At 43.2% G+C, this 2,122-nt stretch overlaps 1 protein-coding gene across 1 annotated transcript; it reads right to left on the minus strand.

Moving 5' to 3' along the window:
* Positions 1-757: 757 nt before the first annotated feature.
* Positions 758-1,159, minus strand: LOC103584250 (histone H3.3C-like). Its single transcript, XM_008565320.1, has one exon. The coding sequence runs from the start codon at positions 1,157-1,159 to the stop codon at positions 758-760; it is 402 nt and encodes a 133-aa protein (XP_008563542.1).
* Between the last annotated feature and the right edge of the window lie 963 nt (positions 1,160-2,122).

Genomic DNA, 2,122 nt, shown 5'->3' on the forward strand with positions numbered 1-2,122 from the left:
GAAATTTGATCCCCAATGTGGCAGTGTTGGAAACTGATTGAGTCATGTGGGAGGATCCCTCATGAATGGATTAATGCTCTCTCTAGGTGGGGGGAGTAATGAGTGAGTTCTCCCTCTATTAGTTCCTGAGAGAGCTGGTTGTTTAAAGGACCCTGGTACCTCCTCTCTCTCTCTCTCTCCCTCCCCCCCTCTCGCTTCCTTTCTCACCATGTGGTCTGCTTGTACCTGCCAGCTGCCTGCCACTTTTCTGCCATGAGTAGAAACAGCCTGAGGCCTGTGCCAGATGCAACTGTCCCAGAATCGTAAGCCAAATAAACCTCTCTTCTTTATAAATCAGCCAGTTTCAGGTATTTCTGTTATAACAACACAAAATGGACTAAAACACACCATTAAAATGCCGACAGTAAGAAATTTACTTGTTTTAAAAAAATCCAGTTGCTGGTATTGTCCAGAAAAATTTAACAGGTTTGTGTATAATTGTTATAAAGTTGAACTGCTGAAACTTATTCACTGAAACGTTTTGACTTGCATTAATGCTTTACATTCCCCCATTTATACTGAAAATTCACATACAAATGAAAGTGGAAAAACTGCCAATACCTGATTTCTGTCCCCTATTTTTCCACTTGCAACCATATACTTGGGTACCTTTTGACCCCATGGGAAAAAAATATCTAACATTCAGAACTACCAATAATAGGAGGAAGAAGAGAAAAATTTTTTTTGAGAACAAAATGTTTCTTATCACAGTAGATTCTTAAGCACGTTCTCCACGTATGAGGCATCCTATCTGGATGTCTTTTGGCATAGTTGTTACACGAATAGCACATAGGTTGGTGTCTTTGAAAATGCCAGCCAGATAGGCCTCACTTGCCTTCTGCAAAGCGCCAATAGCTGCGCTCTGAAAGCACAGATCTGTTTTGAAGTCCTGAGCAATTCCTCGCACCAGACGCTGTAAGGGGAGTTTGCGAATCAGAAGTTCAGTGGACTTCTGAGAACGTCTAATTTCACGAAGTGCCACAGTACCAGGCCTGTAATGATGAGGTTTCTTTACCCCTCCAGTAGAGGGCGCACTGTTGTGAGTGGCTTTTGTAGTCAGTTGTTTCCTGGGTGCTTTACCACCTGTCGATTTGTGGGCAGTCTGCTTAGTACAAGCCATGGTATAGAGACCTCCTTACTTACCCCCCTTCTTCTCCGGCTAGAGCTCAGTGAGCAAGAAGTGGCGCTGGTATTAGAGAGCGACAGCCCACATGTAGTTTCTGTCTTTCAAATTCAACAAAACAGTGTGAACTGTGACAAGAAGTATTTGTTTGGTAAGTGCAATTTTTGTTCCTACATGAATTACTTTACTGAATTTGAATGTTTTTTTTTTTTCAAAGTATTATTTAATTAAGGGCCGGCCCGGTGGCGCACTGCTACAGTGTGCCGCTTGGTAGTGCGGTGGCGCTCCCGCCGAGGGTTCGGATCCCACATACAGACTGGTTCCCGCTCACTGGCTGAGCGAGGTGCGGGTGCAACACTGAGGGTTGCGATCCCGTTGCCGGTCCCGGTCCGGTACGGGCGTGACACTGAGGGTTGCGATCGGTTGCCGGACACGAAAAAAAAAAAAAGTATTATTTAATTAAAATTATTGTTTTAAATCAATTCAAGAATGACCATTATTTGCATTATTTATTTATTACTGTATTCATTTCCTATGGCTACTGTAACAAATTACCACAAACTTGGTGGCTCTGTATAACATAAATGCATCATCTTACAGTTCTAGAGACCAGAAGTCTTCAATGGGTTTCACCAGACCGAAATCAAGGTGTGGATAGGCCTCACTCCCGCTGGAGGCTTTAGGGGAGAATCCATCACCTTTCCCATTTTGCGGAGGCTGCCTGCCTTCCTTGGCTCCTGGCACCTTCCTCCAACTTAAAAGTCCTCACCAATTTCTGCTTTTGGTGTTACAAAGTCTCTACTCTCAAATCTCCCTCTGCTTCTGTCTTGTAAGGATCCATGTGATCCAGAATAATCTTTCCATCTGAAGACCCTTAATTTAATTATTTGCAAAGTCTCTTTTTCCATATAAGGTAGCATTCAAAGGTTCTAGGGATTAGGATTTGAATTTGTTTGGGGC

Source organism: Galeopterus variegatus, unplaced genomic scaffold, assembly GCF_000696425.1.
Source record: "Galeopterus variegatus unplaced genomic scaffold, G_variegatus-3.0.2 Scaffold48060, whole genome shotgun sequence".
Taxonomy (NCBI): Eukaryota; Metazoa; Chordata; class Mammalia; order Dermoptera; family Cynocephalidae; genus Galeopterus; species Galeopterus variegatus.

Bases quoted from the DNA above. Each gene is read 5' to 3' on its own strand.
- LOC103584250 (XM_008565320.1), bottom strand. From the start codon at position 1,159: ATGGCTTGTACTAAGCAGACTGCCCACAAATCGACAGGTGGTAAAGCA.